This window comes from Rhinoderma darwinii, chromosome 4, assembly GCF_050947455.1.
Source record: "Rhinoderma darwinii isolate aRhiDar2 chromosome 4, aRhiDar2.hap1, whole genome shotgun sequence".
NCBI lineage: Eukaryota > Metazoa > Chordata > Amphibia > Anura > Rhinodermatidae > Rhinoderma > Rhinoderma darwinii.
Window position 1 is genome coordinate 405,685,767 of NC_134690.1, and position 16,189 is coordinate 405,701,955.

The 16,189-nt window shown below is 50.7% G+C and overlaps 1 protein-coding gene across 4 annotated transcripts in view; it reads left to right on the forward strand.

Moving 5' to 3' along the window:
* BTBD9 (BTB domain containing 9) overlaps positions 1–16,189 on the forward strand; it is a 77,270-nt gene that overhangs the window by 37,651 nt on the left and 23,430 nt on the right. For 3 of the 4 annotated variants that reach the window (XM_075863497.1, XM_075863498.1, XM_075863499.1), the window contains exons 7-8: positions 12,352–12,461; positions 13,727–13,916. The exons of the other annotated variant lie outside the window; for it this stretch is intronic. In XM_075863497.1, the coding sequence (XP_075719612.1) occupies positions 12,352–12,461; positions 13,727–13,916 (300 nt within the window). The remainder of the gene's footprint in view (positions 1–12,351; positions 12,462–13,726; positions 13,917–16,189) is intronic. 4 annotated transcript variants of the gene reach the window in all.

A 16,189-nucleotide genomic window follows, 5' to 3' on the forward strand; every position in this document is an offset into this window, starting at 1 on the left:
TGTGGTGCGGCTCTGCCTCTATAAAGGGGAGACGCCATGTTTTTGGTTTCTTTTCTGTGTCTTATTGCTGCTTCTGGATAAGTAATCAGGGGACAGATTCGCCGCTGACCTCTCGGCGTAGAAATATTGCGCGCTTTTTTTCGTGCGCTTTGCAGTTTTCAATTCAATTCTCCGTCCGTGGAGCTCAAAAGACACATAAAAGCGGCGGGCGGCGCAGATGAGTAGCCGGCGTTCTATCTCCTCTACCGCCAGTGATGGAGGGGGAGACATCGGTTACACGTTTTCCCGTCACGCGGCGCGTTCTCATTAAACGTTCGTGTTTCCCAGGACTAAGACTTGTGTTTTTACAACTAAATGTGATTCGTTCTATTTAAAGGGCCATCCAGTCAAAATTAATATTTAATGTGGAAGAAAAACACGAAAAACCTCCATTCTACTGAATGACTTTTTTTTAGTTTTTCTACTTTCCTCTGAATGTTCCTCCCATCATGCCTCAGGTCCTGGCAGAGTTTCCATCTGTGCTCAGTGTCGCCCCCTGCTGAGTGATGCAATGTGTAGGTGGAGGGAAGTGACCACTGATGTCATTGTGGATCCCAATCGTTACTGTGCCGTCCCCTGGTTGTGGCGCCCCCTTGTGGTGTTTACCCAATATTGCCACAATGTAGCTTTTTTTTTTTTTTTTAAATCTTTATGTGTAAACATTTTCAATTAATCATATGAAGTCGGTACGCCGGCAGTGACGCAACGTAACATAAAGCCACAGATGTGATGTAAGACGCGATGGGTCTATCAGAAGTAGAGGCGGTACGGGAGATGACGTTTGTCACGGATAGTCGTCTGTGAATTTGGAAGTAGTTCGTCTAGAGTCTGTCCGGGAATTAGTCCACAATATAACGTCTGAGTCTCCAGCCCCGTAATAAAGTACAGTCCAAGATCTGTTGAGACTGTTGTGGTCTCTGAATGCCCCGTATGTACCCGGAGGGGGAGGGTTAGACGGTTACGGGTGGTATCCAATGAATCAGAGGGTTGCAGTATAACAGATTTTATTTGAACAAGTGATAGGACTAACGGCGCGGTCCTCACAGCAGGATCAGGAAGCTTAATCGCCGCAAATGTTCACCACGTCGGCCTGCGCCAAAGTGACTGCAGCTTATCCCGGCCGCGCCGCTGTGGGTCACTGAGGGTCCTCGACCTCACAGCTCGCTCTGTAAATCTAGAATAGCGCTAGGATGCACCAGTCCATTTGTAAAAGGAAAGGCAGTGCACCTACGTGTATCGCGAGGCCGCTACGCCACCACCATGGATCCCGACTCCCTACACCACATACGTGCACGTCACGTACTATCTGCGCATTAACCAGAGACTGGTCCCAGGCCACGGGGAGCCACACAGTCGTTGGTCCAAGTCCTTTAATGGGGTACTGTCTCTTTAAGATACGGTGTATACAATACACAGAGTTTCCGTCTTGGCAGAGTCCATGATTACGTCACTTTGCAGCGCTCCGCTTTTCCTGGGTTAACTCGGTGCTTCCAGCAGACACTTCAAAGACGCTCTGTTTCCAGGTTCCACTGTCGTTCATTCACTTCAATCCAGAGCAGGAACGGCGACCAGACAGCCGGCGATCCTGCCCCGGCACAGCCGGCGATCCTGCCCCGGCACAGCCGCCTCCTGCTGCTGCCCACACCGCCCGCGCCACTTCTCACTCCCTCCTCTGAAACTTCCTCCATATCGGGTTCTTTCCTAGGGGATGTTTTAATTCTAGGGCCTGTTCACTTCTGCAGTGGAGGCTCCGTTAGGGGTGCCTGTCGCAGATCCAGCAGAGATTACCAGAGATCATAATGCAGCTTTCTACGGTATAATCATGGACACCCCGATGGGAACCGACGGAACCTGTTAGTCAATGGGTGCCATTGGTGGTATCTGTGGTGCAACAGAACCATTGATCCCGGTATTCCTTTGTTCCGCTCCTCTGACGCAGGTGTGAACAGGGCCTTGCTAGACCACCAGGGAAGCATGCATTAACCCTCCACTGCCCTAGACCACCAAGAAAGCAGATAAGGGGTTGTCCACTACCGGACAACTGATGACCTATCCACTGGATTGGTCATCAGTACATCATCGGTGCGGGTCCGAACCTCGTAATGATCAGCCGCTCCGGTGGCCTCCAGGCATCGCATGGTATAGCCGATTATGCAATGTACGGAGCCGGAAGCAGGTGTCTCTGTACATTATATTGCGGCCGTGATGCGGAACTGCAGCTCTGCCCCTATTCACTTGAATTGTACTGCAACTCGGCCGCTATTCCATGACCGGAGCCATCTGCTTCCGGCATGGACAGCTGGTGCCCGGAGGCTGCTGGCGCGGCTTAACGGGGCAGGGGCCGGGTGTCGGACCCCCACAGATCTTGTACTGATGACCTATCCGGTGGTAGAGTTTCATTCAGGTATTGGAAAACATCCAAATGTGGCGGTGCACCGTCCTGCTTATAGACCACATCCGGCAGATCTTCCTCTATCCGGGTCATAAGCCGTCCCTATAACATGTCCTGGTAGCGACCAGTGACCGGATATGCAGCAAAAAAGAAGGGACTGTAAACGTTGCGCCGGCTCGTTGTGCAGAACACGTTTCCTTTGGGGAGTCCCTCGTGTGCTCGATAAGTCCTCGTGGTTTTTCTGAGCCCAAATTTCTAACATTGTGGCGATTGACCTTCCCAACGAAGTGAAAGGTCGCCTCGGCCCTGCAAGTCCGTGCAGAAGTCCCGGTGTTTGGGTTTGTCGTCTGGTTTCAGCTCCTAAAGATGTCTGGTTTACAGCGCAGACGTTTTTCGTCCGATACGCCGTACGATGGTTTGCGGCACCTGAAGCTCCGCACTAGTCAGCCTGGTCGACTCTAGGACTACGCTCGTACACGGGGTGAGTCCTGTTCACCGTCTCTTCCGAAGTTTTGCTCTGATTTTCGGTCACCGGCCGTTCACCGCTACATTACTTTACTCGTGCACCGTCCTTGTTGAATCTCCCTGTGTATATAATATATTCTGGCTCGCAGCCCCCCCCCCCCACCCCTATAATAAGACCGTTTTCTGTCTACATTCGTTTTGTCTGACACTTTGAGCGGAGTGTAATATCAGTCTAATAATAACACCTCCCCCGCTCGCTGGGTCAGGGGAATCTACGCGAGAACCGCTGATCGGACTATAACCACATTTCCTCCTCGTCTAATCGCTTCTCTCGATTTCTAAACTGGTTTTCCATCCCTCCTGTGATCCCGAGCCGGAGAACAGAGTGAGACTGATCTGCGCTCTCCATCAAAGCCGTTTGCCGCAGCAATTAAGTCCCAATTATTCCTGTAGGAGGCAGAACAGTTTGTATTGGGAAATGTCTGCGCCGAGTCAGCAAATAAACAGACGGAAACTTTATAATTGCCACCCGGCTTTAAAAATGACGTAAACATCGGGCACGCATACCGTGGCGTAAATTGAGGTCTGACTATGGAGTCTCTGCGCTGACTGGAGGTGGCGTGGACGGTCTCTGGGCGCTGACTGGAGGTGGCGTGGACGGTCTCTGGGCGCTGACTGGAGGTGGCGTGGACGGTCTCTGGGCGCTGACTGGAGGTGGCGTGGACGGTCTCTGGGCGCTGACTGGAGGTGGCGTGGACGGTCTCTGGGCGCTGACTGGAGGTGGCGTGGACGGTCTCTGGGCGCTGACTGGAGGTGGCGTGGACGGTCTCTGGGCGCTGACTGGAGGTGGCGTGGACGGTCTCTGGGCGCTGACTGGAGGTGGCGTGGACGGTCTCTGGGCGCTGACTGGAGGTGGCGTGGACGGTCTCTGGGCGCTGACTGGAGGTGGCGTGGACGGTCTCTGGGCGCTGACTGGAGGTGGCGTGGACGGTCTCTGGGCGCTGACTGGAGGTGGCGTGGACGGTCTCTGGGCGCTGACTGGAGGTGGCGTGGACGGTCTCTGGGCGCTGACTGGAGGTGGCGTGGACAGTCTCTGGGCGCTGACTGGAGGTGGCGTGGACGGTCTGGGCGCTGACTGGAGGGGACGTGGACGGTCTCTGCGCTGACTGGAGGTGATGTGGGTACACTGACCCAGCAAGTAGGGAGATGTTGGGTCCTGAGCGCTAACTGCAAACCAGCAGAATGGTGAACGTAGCACTGAATATAATTTCTGCAGGACTGCTTGGCATCCACATTGCGCCACTCGAGGTTTTCCTGCGCAATGTCGTCATTTCCACCTGTAATTCCGTTCTTCGTCCTGTTGGAAAACACGTACAGGAAAAGATTTTTAAAAAGGCCGCAATACCGAATACCATCATGGCCGATTTAGGGTGAATGAGGGTTTTTTGTTGAGGTGCGGCTTAGTTATTATGACTGTGTGCCTGTCAACTAATGACTGTTTTTGGAATCGGACCTAACATAAAGGGGTGGAGTCTGACACATAATTGGTTGTGTAGGAAAATAGTTGTCAAGGAGTCCTAAACTGCTGCAATGTAGGAACAAGACTGTGGCCGTGGACACACAGTTTACATTTTGCAGGAAAGGAGCAGATTTCCATTATTATCTGGAGTTTCGCTTTAAGGTCCATTTGCGCACTGTGCGACCTGACAACCATAGTGCGCTGCAGAGAGGCGTCTTTCTTCATCTTCCGTGGCAGACGACTCCTCTCCCGACTCTCCCTTTAATAGACCCTCATCCATTTTGTTGTCAGTCTTCCTCAGCGATGCGGCCGTTATGATAATCTATACTCTGCGCCGGCTCCTTGTTCACAGGTGACTGACATAAAACACGAGGCGGCGGTCTGTATTTCATCCTTATCCGAGGTCCGCGCTTCACTGATATCCATCAACGGGCAGATCGGCGAGACGGACTGCGGCGCTCACCGGCTGAACTGCCACGTCTTCCCGCGGGATTGATGGATTTCTGGCCGGTTCACGTGAAATATCAGCGCGGTTATAGAATCTCTCCGGCTGCGTAAGACTCAAATAACATTTACTGAGCGACCATAAACTCTGCGAGATTGACCGATCCCGTCACATTCACCTAAATCTTGTCGCCACCGTCTCCTCTGAATGACATTTTTTTTTTCTCTTTGAGAAGGAAAGTGGTTTTGTTCAGATTCTTTGGTGAATGAACGTCGCTCTCCCCTCCCCCGCAGCAGCTGCAGTCCTCAATCCTCACCGCAACCAAGGATTATCCAGCCTCTCGCCCCCCTACCAGCAGGAAATCCCAGTAAATAGAAGCCCCCCATTGTTCAAAAGGAGATCTGGGTCACAACCAATATGACTGACGGGGGGTTGTCACCCAGCACAGGAGGGTTAATTGTCCTGCCTATGCTGTGATCCGTCTTCTTGCCGCCATTTTGGATGGCACCCAGCTGTCCTATATTCCTGACCGGCAGTTCTGTGTAGCCGTGTAGTGATCTATTCCTCCAGACAGACCCCCGAGGGAACAGTAATGACTGTCCCATCCGTTGTCACCCAACTTTCCCAGAGGTAGATGCAAATATGAAAGATTGACATAGAATATTCAACAGATTGATGGAGTCGGACAACTCCGGGGTCTGTAGCAGCACAAACACTTTATTATACGTGGGATTATATTTTATACTGTTCTTATTCTGCAGTTAGACACTGTAAAGTCAACTTGTGTAGGAAAAACTAATATAAAGATGACACTTCCCAGAATGCAAATCACCAGATCAAGCTGTAAATGCTGGGAGATGTTCGCTCTGAAGCCTGCAGAATAGGGAGTGCAGCTCTGGAGTATAATGCAGGATATAACTCAGGATCAGTACAGGATAAGTAATGTAATGTATGTACACAGTGACTCCATCAGCAGAATAGTGAGTGCAGCTCTGGAGTATAATATAGGATGTAACTCAGGATCAGTACAGGATAAGTAATGTAATGTATGTACACAGTGACTCCACCAGCAGAATAGGGAGTGCAGCTCTGGAGTATAATACAGGATATAACTCAGGATCAGTACAGGATAAGTAATGTAATGTATGTACACAGTGACTCCACCAGCAGAATAGTGAGTGCAGCTCTGGAGTATAATATAGGATGTAACTCAGGATCAGTACAGAATAAGTAATGTATGTACACAGTGACTCCACCAGCAGAATAGTGAGTGCAGCTCTGGAGTATAATACAGGATGTAACTCAGGATCAGTACAGGATAAGTAATGTAATGTATGTACACAGTGACTCCACCAGCAGAATAGTGAGTTCAGATCTGGAGTATAATACAGGATATAACTCAGTATCAGTACAGGATAAGTAATGTAATGTATGTACACAGTGACTCCACCAGCAGAATAGTGAGTGCAGCTCTGGAGTATAATACAGGATGTAACTCAGGATCAGTACAGGATAAGTAGTGTCATGTATGTACACAGTGACTCCACCAGCAGAATAGTGAGTGCAGCTCTGGAGTATAATACAGGATATAACTCAGGACCAGTACAGGATAAGTAATGTAATGTATGTACACAGTGACCCCACCAGCAGAATAGTGAGTGCAGCTCTGGAGTATAATACAGGATGTAACTCAGGATCAGTACAGGATTAGTAATGTCATGTATGCACACAGTGACTCCACCAGCAGAATAGTGAGTGCAGCTCTGGAGTATAATACAGGATATAACTCAGGACCAGTACAGGATAAGTAATGTAATGTATGTACACAGTGACACCACCAGCAGAATAGTGAGTGCAGCTCTGGAGTATAATACAGGATGTAACTCGGGATCAGTACAGGATTAGTAATGTCATGTATGCACACAGTGACTCCACCAGCAGAATAGTGAGTGCAGCTCTGGAGTATAATACAGGATATAACTCAGGACCAGTACAGGATAAGTAATGTAATGTATGTACACAGTGACACCACCAGCAGAATAGTGAGTGCAGCTCTGGAGTATAATACAGGATATAACTCAGGACCAGTACAGGATAAGTAATGTAATGTATGCACACAGTGACTCCACCAGCAGAATAATGAGTGCAGCTCTGGAGTATAATACAGGATGTAACTCAGGATCAGTACAGGATAAGTAATGTAATGTATGTACACAGTGACTCCACCAGCAGAATAGTGAGTGCAGCTCTGGAGTATAATACAGGATCTAACTCAGAATCAGTACAGGATAAGTAATGTAATGTATGTACACAGTGACTCCACCAGCAGAATAGTGAGTGCAGCTCCGTAGTAGAATATACAGGATTATACACTATGCACTATATACAGGATTATACACTATACAATATGTACTATATATACACTGAATTATACACTATACAATATGTACTATATACAGGATGATACACTAAACTTGACTGTTATATACACTCTACTATTCTTGTTGAGCAGTACTGCAGGTGCGGAGCTGCAGCTTGTGCTGTGTTTGGAGTAGAGATCTCTCTTCATGTAGACGTGCTGTCAGGAATACTTAGTGGCTTCCTTTGCCTTTGAGGTTCCCGCTGAGCCCGGAGTTTGGTGACTCTCAGCTGGTTGCGTCTTTAGTGAAGGACACATCTGTTTCCATTACGTAGCGGGACGTTGTGAGTTCTCGCCATTGGTCGGCGCCGGCCCTTGCAGCTGTCATTATCCGTCTAGAATCCTTTGTAGGGCCGATGGCCGACCGCTCTGTCATCTCGTGTCCTGGAGATTCTGCCATCGCTGGAAGGATGTGACTGGATGAGGCTTAATGGGCTCGGACGCACACTGGGCGCCGAATATGAGGCCGCCGCGCTCCAGCCACGTCCTAACACGCGGTATTTACCTCACAACTGATCTGGTTCCGGGGACAGTGTGGCCGTGATTACAGTCATTATTCTGCAGGAGGCCGGGGGAGGGGCAGCGGTCTATGCCCGGGATCCGTATCTACAACATCCAGTGTAATAACCAGGCAGATATTTCGTGCAGCAGATTGCGCAGAGCGGCCGAGCCGTCACTGGTTTTGTTTTTTCAATTCTGAAAATAACGTGTAACTAACAAAAATAAACTGTATTTTGTAGAACGACAATTGTGGTTTCCCATAGAAATGGTTCTTGAAAAATGTTCTGTACTTCTATATGTAAAGGTCCCCGAGAGCAAGCAGGGACCGCTATTGATCCCCTCGTAGTCCGAATACATCTCCCTTTGGTATTTACAGCAGCGCCCCCTCCTCTAGTCACGGCGGTCCCTCTTTCGGCCCCCACTGGGCACGGCGGTCCCTCTTTCGGCCCCCACTGGGCACGGCGGTCCCTCTTTCGGCCCCCACTGGGCACGGCGGTCCCTCTTTCGGCCCCCACTGGGCACGGCGGTCCCTCTTTCGGCCCCCACTGGGCACGGCGGTCCCTCTTTCGGCCCCCACCCACTAGTCACGGCGGTCCCTCTTTCGGCCCCCACCCACTAGTCACGGCGGTCCCTCTTTCCGCCCCCCCCCCCAATAGTCACGGCGGTCCCTCTTTCCGCCCCCCCCCAATAGTCACGGCGGTCCCTCTTTCCGCCCCCCCCCCAATAGTCACGGCGGTCCCTCTTTCCGCCCCCCCCCCCCAATAGTCACGGCGGTCCCTCTTTCCGCCCCCCCCCCCCCAATAGTCACGGCGGTCCCTCTTGTTAATTCTCTACGTCTTTGGTTGAGATATTTGAGGGTTAGCGGTTTAGGTAAAGGGGTTGTACGGGATTAGGAAGACCTGCGTGCGTTCCTCCAGATACCGTACCGTTCGCAATGGAGCAGAGCTGTAATACCCGGCGCAGTCCATGGACCAGCTCCTTATAGAGTCACTCCCTGCCGGTCTAGCGGCTGTCGGTCTAGCGGCTGTCGGTCTAGCGGCTGTCGGTCTAGCGGCTGTCGGTGCTGCACACGCCGGTTACTCTGGACATTGGCTGGTGGTCATAATTCTGGGACTCCGGTTCATATACCCGCCCGCTACATATACTGTACACTTCTCACACTTATTTCTCTCACAATATTTGTCCACTTTAACAATTTGGTTGTAAGGTCCTCATTCCTCTGTCACTGAGGGGTTAATCCCGTGAGTGCGCTCGCTTTGTTCGCCTCCTCGCGGCCGGAGAACGATGGGCGCTTGCTATAATTGTCCGTCTCCGTTGCCATCGCTGTCTGCGTGAATGAACGCGGGTCACCGGCTCTAAGCGTCACACTAACATTAAACGTGTCCGGAGCGTCGGACAGGTGATTCGTATTGTAACGTCACTGCGAACGAGCGATTGGCGCAGGGTCACCGCCATTGGATAATTGTGGGAATGTTTAGCGTTCTGGAGGGGGCCCTTTGCTGGAACGTTCCTCGGGTGTTGAATAATAAATGTTTACACCGCTGCCTGGTGAAGTGCTAAAACACATCCCAACCTTCCTCCATTCCCTGCGCTGAATTATTGATGGCGGAGCTGCCACTTGTCATCCACCTGCTGCCACTTGGAGGCGCTGTTGCTCCGTGTGTTCATTCGCGCAGGTTTTTTGTGTTCGCTCCGTGAGGTGTGTGGATATTATTGTACCCGGAGTGGCGGAATATTCATTAAGTCTGATTGTGGCGCAGAAATATGTTTCACCGTATTAGATTTAATTTTCATCCAGCGCTCCCCTGTAATTCTCCCCGTATCCGGCGCAGTCTGAGCTCCTGCTGAGCGTCGGGTTGAGTCTCGGGTGATGTGCGTTTACGAGCAGCGACACTTTCTATTCACACCGATTTCAAGAGAATTTCCTCCAAAAATCAAGAAATCCCCAATACCTAGACGTCCTGGAGTCTTCCTCTTCTGTCGAGATGCCGTTCTGCTTCTGGGAAAGTTGGGTGACAAGCGATATGTTAGACGTTACAGATCCTACTGGGTTCCTAATCCGCTTTTCAAGACTGAAAGACAAATCTATCTGCAGCAATAAAGGATCAAATATATATCCGGAAATAACCTGGAAGATTTGCTGTTCAGGAGTCCGGGAAAGTGGCGTTCCAATTGATTATAGCCACCATTATGGGTCCCTTAGGGGGTGTCGCCTAACTTTCCGAGAGCCCTGAATAGCAAATCTGCTTCGTTTTCGAGTAATAAAAGATCAGAAATGCATGAATGAATAGTCAGATTTTCAGGAGTCTTGGAAAGCTGAGTGCCAACTGATATCACTCTGGTACAGCTCCTTCTAAGCGTTGTCCTAGTCCCTAATAGCAAATCTGTCTAGTTATACCAGAAGGCAGACTAACCAGGTAGCTGGCATTCAGGATTCTGGGAAAGCTGAGTGCTAACTATTATAGCCGTTATTACAGCTCCTATGGGTGTTGTCACCAGACTACCAAGAATAATAAATCTGCCAGTTATACAAAGATTAGTCTCCTGCTTCAATGCCTGTAAGATGTCATGGCAGCCATGACCCAGCTTTTCCAGACTCCTGACTGGCAGATCTGCCTAGTTAGCATTGAGTAGCAAAAATTCATCATCATCCTCATCATTGAGAGCTGGGTGATCACTCCACTGAGGTCTGTAGTGGCGACCATGTTGGTGGTTACCCAGCTTTCCCAGGAGCAGATATGAGGTGTGACAGGTGGACGTTCATTAACTGGGGTCACGTTTGATTTTCGGGGACGCGCTCTGGGCCTGCGTTTCTTTTCGGACAGGCCAGCGTGGATGACGCCATCTTTATTTTCTGGATTTTGTTTATTCTTTCGTTGTCTGATCATCTCGCTGCCGGCCGGTCGCCTGTTCAAGGTTTCTGGCGCGGTAATATACGGGAGAGGTGAACGTGTGCGCTAAAAGCTGCTGGATGAGATATATCCGCAGCCTCCGGAATCGCCACTTGTCTCCGGACGCTATAAATTGTCGTAAAGAATTGTCTGCTGCGGTGAAAGGCGAAACAAGGTGACAGGAGGGGGAGGGGAGGGGGGGATTGGGGGGAGAGTGGGAGGGGGAGAGGAAACTGGACCGGTGGGAGGGGAGGGGGGAGGAAACGGGATCGGGGAGAGAGAAGGGAGGGGGGAGGAAACGGGATTGGGGAGAGAGTGGGAAGGGAGGGGGGAGGAAACGGGAGTGGGAAGAGGGGGGAGGAAACGGGATCGGGAAGGGAGGGGGGAGGAAACGGGATCGGGGAGAGTGGGAAGGGAGGGGGAGGAAACTCGATTTGGGGAGAGTGGGAAGGGAGGGGGAGGAGAGATAGCGGGGTGAAGGGTGGGGACACAAATGAAGGGGGATATGAGAGGGTGAGCAAACGTGGGGGGGATGAAGAGATAAGGGATACGAAGGGAAGAGTGAAATAAAGAGGGAGAAAGTAGAAGAGGGGAGGTGAAAATGAGGAGCAGGGAGGAGGCGGATAATGGAGGGGGGGGGGGCTGCAGAGCAGGGAGGATAATGGGGGGGGATAATGGAGGGGGGGCTGGAGAGCAGGGAGGGGGGATAATGGGGGGGCTGCAGAGCAGGTAGGCGGGGGATAATGGAGGGGGGGCTGGGAGCAGCTGTACAAGAGATGAACGTGTCACTCCATGTCAATGTCACTTTCCATCTGAACCTCTGAGATCTCCGTCCCCGGGGGTCGCCTTCCTCTCCGTCCCCGGGGGTCGCCTTCCTCTCCGTCCCCGGGGGTCGCCTTCCTCTCCGTCCCCGGGGGTCGCCTTCCTCTCCGTCCCCGGGGGTCGCCTTCCTCTCCGTCCCCGGGCGTCGCCTTCCTCTCCGTCCCCGGGCGTCGCCTTCCTCTCCGTCCCCGGGCGTCGCCTTCCTCTCCGTCCCCGGGCGTCGCCTTCCTCTCCGTCCCCAGGCGTCGCCTTCCTCTCCGTCCCCGGGCGTCGCCTTCCTCTCCGTCCCCGGGGGTCGCCTTCCTCTCCGTCCCCGGGGGTCGCCTTCCTCTCCGTCCCCGGGGGTCGCCTTCCTCTCCGTCCCCGGGGGTCGCCCTCCTCGCCTCCTACGCCGCCCCCCTCCCCTCCGTGAGTTTGTTGTCTGTTACCATGGAGACACATGGGTTTGCATAGGAGCTGTAGACCCAAAAAGGCAGAAGATTTTCAAATGAGACTATTTGGAAAGAAATAATAAAAAGTTGGTTACACCGGTGGTGAACATTATGCGCCCAAAGACGTGTGACATTAAACGTGACCATGAGGTGACTACAACGTTTTATAGAGTCATTTAAATTAAAGGTAAATTGCGCTGGGTTTCCGGTGCAGTTTTTCGTCGCTTGCGTTAAATAGTGCAGACGGCAGCGCTCTTCTTCCCGGTGGAAACCGGACCTAAAAATAAAGAGGTCCGGCCGGCTCCGTCTCACTGATAATGGGGGACATTTTGTTGACAATGGTGGACGCTATAACACCGCTAAGGGTTAATATGGGCGCCATGTTCATCGGCCGTTCCTCTCTGACGTCTTCATCTCTGTCTTCCAGATACATCCGGATCGTCGGGACCCACAACACGGTCAATAAAGTCTTCCACCTGGTGGCCTTCGAGTGCACGTTCACCCACAAGACCTTCACTCTGGAGCAGGGGCTGATAGGTAAGAAATAACCGTGCTGTATAGGGGGAGGGGGACTCCCATAATGCACAGCTCCACTTACCCAACCATGGGATCAGCTGAGCGACCACCACCAGATCTGTCTTAAACGGGTGTCATGGAGTCATTTAGATCCCCCGTAGCCGAAAGCATGGGAAGGGACCGAACCGCGAACGAAGCCTCGGAGGCAGGAGGACGATTCCAGACAACCTCAGGCTCCAATTGACATTGAGCTGAGTTGCAGTGTAAAGAATGGGGGATGGACGGAACAGCTGTTGGCCTGTGATCTGCAAATGAGATGCAGACTACAGGCTGCTGTAAATAATCTATAGCTGATAACGGAGTCTTGTTTTTGCTCCTCGTGATAACTCATCACTCTTTAGTTTTGTGTGAGTGTTCGTACCGTGCGACCCCGGACAGATTGCCTCCGCGGCTGCTGATGTTCTCTCATTCGCCGCCCCCGGGAGCCCCATTCCCTTTTCTCGGTCAGCGCTCTGCGGCATCGGTTACTCCTCTGGATCGGCCGCGCACAAAACTCCTTTAGCCCCGAACGTCTAGATAATGTTGATCTAGGAAATTCTGCCTGCTGATGGTTTCCAGGCCCCTGTGACTAATTAAATAATCATAGACTGGTTCACATGGAAGGTGCCGTCCCCGGATAGTTTGCGGTTTATCGGAGTGGCGGGTCGGAGACGTGACGTTGAGGGAGAATGACGGCGGCGCTGATATAGCAGCGGGTATGCGATGTAGAGGCAGCGCTGCGCCCGCTCATCATAGATCGTTACAGTAATGACTCCTCCCCCCTGTGGGAGATCAATGAGGACCGGGCCGGAACATTACAGAACAGAAATGTATAGATCTGTCGTTTTTTTCTTTTATTTCCGTTCTTTCCCATGATGCATCACTTCCAGCTTAGTTGTCACATGACTATATACGCCTGTTACCTGTGTCAGAGCAGGAAATAATATAAGTGGATTGTATCGGAGACATTTGTTGTCATGGGAAAATAGTTGTCATGGAGATAACAGCCACAGTGGAACCGTGACTATAGGGGGCGCCCTGTATCTCATTAGTTGGGTACTGACGTTCCCTATGGATAGTCGTATTTTGGCGCCGTCCCAATTCAGCCGCTTTTTCTCCCACCCGACTCCATATAATTGACTTTCTCTCGGGCCATTTATGGCACCGTCAGTGGGGGATGGGGTGCGGTGCCTTGATCATCTTTAATGTGTTACTGCCATGATCCTAATAAAGTCTGTGTTCTCCAGTCCCCACAGAAAACGTGGCCACCATCGCAGAATGCGCCAGCGTCATTGAGGGTGTGAGCCGCAGCCGGAACGCCCTGCTTAACGGAGACACGAAGAATTACGACTGGGACTCGGGATACACCTGTCACCAGCTGGGAAGCGGAGCCATCGTCATTCAGCTGGCGCAGCCGTACATGATCGGCTCCATCAGGTAGGGGCAATATCGCGCTGCTGTGATGAGGACTGCAGAGCATCGCACGTGATTGTTATCTGCTATAGTAATAGGACCGCAGAACATTCCACCACTGTCTACTGCTAAAGTAAGAGAACTGCAGAACCTCCCCCTGCTGACTGATGCCAGAGTGACAGTTCTACCCGGCGTCCTCGTATCTGGTGTCCGGCGTCCTCGTATCTGGTGTCCGGCGTCCTCGTATCTGGTGTCCGGCGTCCTCGTATCTGGTGTCCAGCGTCCTCGTATCTGGTGTCCGGCGCCCTCGTATCTGGTGTCCGGCGCCCTCGTATCTGGTGTCCGGCGTCCTCGTATCTGGTGTCCGGCGTCCTCGTATCTGGTGTCCGGCGTCCTCGTATCTGGTGTCCGGCGTCCTCGTATCTGGTGTCCGGCGTCCTCGTATCTGGTGTCCGGCGTCCTCGTATCTGGTGTCCGGCGTCCTCGTATCTGGTGTCCGGCGCCCTCCGTACTGTAATAACCTATCGTCACAAGCTGTGATGTCATACTGTACTATATATATATATATATATATATATATATATACACATATACAGACCTATAATATAATATACACTACATCTATAGACACCGCCTATAACATAATATACATCTGTGATGATGATGATGAGCGCCTGTCATGTGACTGCGGTCCGTGCGCACATCTGCTGTACGAGAGGTTTCGATATTTCTAGATTCTCCTTCTGTGTGAGATTTAGTGGCGGACGTGTCCATTCTCCTCAGCTGAGCGGCTGCCGTACAATTTAGGATCGCAGCTCGTGGACATCAAACACTTAGAGGAAGCGTCTCCGCGGGATAAGTGGTGACATAAAATGCTGCGTCTCCCCTGCTCTCCACCATTCCCGGTGATAAAAGTGCGATTATAATGAATGTAAATGCGACATTTATATCACGTACTTTATAGCCCAATGTTGTGGAACCTTCCAGCTTCCCGGAGATAATGGCAGCGGCCTCAGAGCACAGAGAGCGAACCCCCCCCCTCACCCCGGGCACTACACCGTGGTATACAGGATGTAGCAGAGCTCACAACTCATAGTGATGTGACAATTTCTTACCTATAGTTACATAGGACTGCAGGTAACATCTACTACATTATCTGTACTCAGAGAGTTATCACTGTGTTATCTGTGGTGTTACATAGGACTGCAGGTAATACTACTACATTATCTGTACTGAGAGTTATCACTGTGTTATCTGTGGTGTTACATAGGACTGCAGGTAACATATACTACATTATCTGTACTCAGAGAGTTATCACTGTGTTATCTGTGGTGTTACATAGGACTGCAGGTGACATCTACTACATTATCTGTACTCAGAGAGTTATCACTGTGTTATCTGTGGTGTTACATAGGACTGCAGGTAACACTGCTACATTATCTGTAATCAGAGAGTTATCACTGTGTTATCTGTGGCGTTACATAGGACTGCAGGTAACATCTACTACATTATCTGTACTCAGAGAGTTATCACTGTGTTATCTGTGGTGTTACATAGGACTGCAGGTAACATCTACTACATTATCTGTACTCAGAGAGTTATCGCTGTGTTATCTGTGGTGTTACATAGGACTGCAGGTAATACTACTACATTATCTGTACTGAGAGTTATCACTGTGTTATCTGTGGTGTTACATAGGACTGCAGGTAACATATACTACATTATCTGTACTCAGAGAGTTATCACTGTGTTATCTGTGGTGTTACATAGGACTGCAGGTGACATCTACTACATTATCTGTACTCAGAGATTTATCACTGTGTTATCTGTGGTGTTACATAGGACTGTAGGTAACACTACTACATTATCTGTACTCAGAGAGTTATCACTGTGTTATCTGTGGTGTTACATAGGACTGCAGGTAACATCTACTACATTATCTGTACTCAGAGAGTTATCACTGTGTTATCTGTGGTGTTACATAGGACTGCAGGTAACATCTACTACATTATCTGTACTCAGAGAGCTATCACTGTGTTATCTGTGGTGTTACATAGGACTGCAGGTAACACTACTACATTATCTGTAATCAGAGAGTTATCACTGTGTTATCTGTGGTGTTACATAGGACTGCAGGTAACACTACTACATTATCTGTACTCAGAGAGTTATCACTGTTATCTGTGGTGTTACATAGGACTGCAGGTAACATCTACTACATTATCTGTACTCAGAGAGTTATCACTGTGTTATCTGTGGTGTTACATAGGACTGCAGGTAACACTACTACATTATCT